At 43.0% G+C, this 1334-nt stretch overlaps 1 protein-coding gene across 1 annotated transcript in view; it reads left to right on the forward strand.

Annotated features, from left to right (window-relative positions):
• The first annotated feature begins 1116 nt into the window (after positions 1 to 1116).
• The window catches only part of Fam151b (family with sequence similarity 151 member B), a 27919-nt gene continuing 27701 nt past the window's right edge, over positions 1117 to 1334 (forward strand). The window contains exon 1 of the mRNA XM_015497849.2: positions 1117 to 1298. Within this exon, the coding sequence (XP_015353335.1) occupies positions 1274 to 1298 (25 nt within the window). The 5' untranslated portion in view covers positions 1117 to 1273. The remainder of the gene's footprint in view (positions 1299 to 1334) is intronic.

The raw sequence follows: 1334 nt of genomic DNA on the forward strand, positions 1-1334 counted from the left end.
ATATACAATTATTAGTCATTACAGAAATGTAATCAGATGCAAATCACTTGTATATCTCAGTAAATCTATTTTTAAGTTAAAAATGTAAGTGAAACTTTAAATTTTTATTATTTTACTTATTCTTATGGGTGCATAATTAAAAGTAAAAGTAGAATTCATTATGATATTTGCGCATGAACATATTTTAATCAATCTCATTCCTTTACCTTCCCCTTCCCTTTCCTCCTCCCTTCCCCTGATCTGCTTACTCTATCTACCCATCTCTCTTCTATTATTCTTTTAATTCGTGTATTATATTTACATATAAAAGCGAGATTCATTTTGGTAGATTTATGCATGGACCTGGCATAATTTGGAAGATTTCTTCCTCAGTACTTTCTAATACCCTCTCCTCCTCCCAATCCCTTTCCTCTAATCTATTGATCTGTTCCATAAAATTTTAAAACTTTAACGTAATGACTTCAAAATTGATGTCATTAAAACGTAGTGTCTTCTTAAGTGTAGAAATCTTTTCTGATGGACCTGGGGAAAATCTAGAGAATATGAAGGCCTGATTGAGGATAAATAAAAATAATTGTAACTCAAGTATAGAAGGATTTAAAAATATTAAAGTCTGCAGGGTTGGGTGAAGACAGCCTGCATTCGTGTTCTAGGTCAGCGCTGTTAAGTTAGTTCAATTTTACCGCTGGCAGCTTCAGTTGTATTAGAGTTGCAGAAGCCGAAAATCATAAAGCCAGGTTGCTCATCCAGGTTAGTCAGAGTCCCAAGGTGCTCTTCCTGCATTAGCCTGGCTTCAGAAACAAGGAGTTTCAGGCGGGTTAGGAAGGCAGTGGGAGAGAGAGCCGAGTTGGGAGTCTTTCGAGTTTGAAGGAGAAGGGGAGAGAAAACTTGAAGCTTCATCTAAATATCCTTGTGCAACAGCACTCTTTTTTATGGAGTTTTTTATGGAGTAATAACGATACCCTTTCTAGAATGTTACTAAGATTAAAAAGAAAATATACCCAACTTATTTGGAAATTCGTGCCCCACACCAGCAAATGCTTCCCATCGCTGTGGTCTTCCCTAGGATAGCACTATCCGCAACGCCCGGGCCACAGCCATGGGCAGGCGAAACTGCGCAGGCGCGGTGCTTCTCGCGCCTTCCGGCTCGGCCTCGCTGGTGCGCCCAGGGTCTAGGAGCTCGTGGTTCTAGAGTCCGCCTGCCACACCGCAGGCGATTGTCGGCTGGTTGCCAATCGCTCGGCGCCTGCGCAAACGGAGGGCGTCCGTCACCATGACAGCGCCTGCCGGGGGCCCAGGTAAGCAGGGGTCCCCACGGCTTCCGGACTGGCGGG

The sequence above is a fragment of the Marmota marmota genome, unplaced genomic scaffold, assembly GCF_001458135.2.
Source record: "Marmota marmota marmota unplaced genomic scaffold, marMar, whole genome shotgun sequence".
Classification (NCBI taxonomy): domain Eukaryota; kingdom Metazoa; phylum Chordata; class Mammalia; order Rodentia; family Sciuridae; genus Marmota; species Marmota marmota.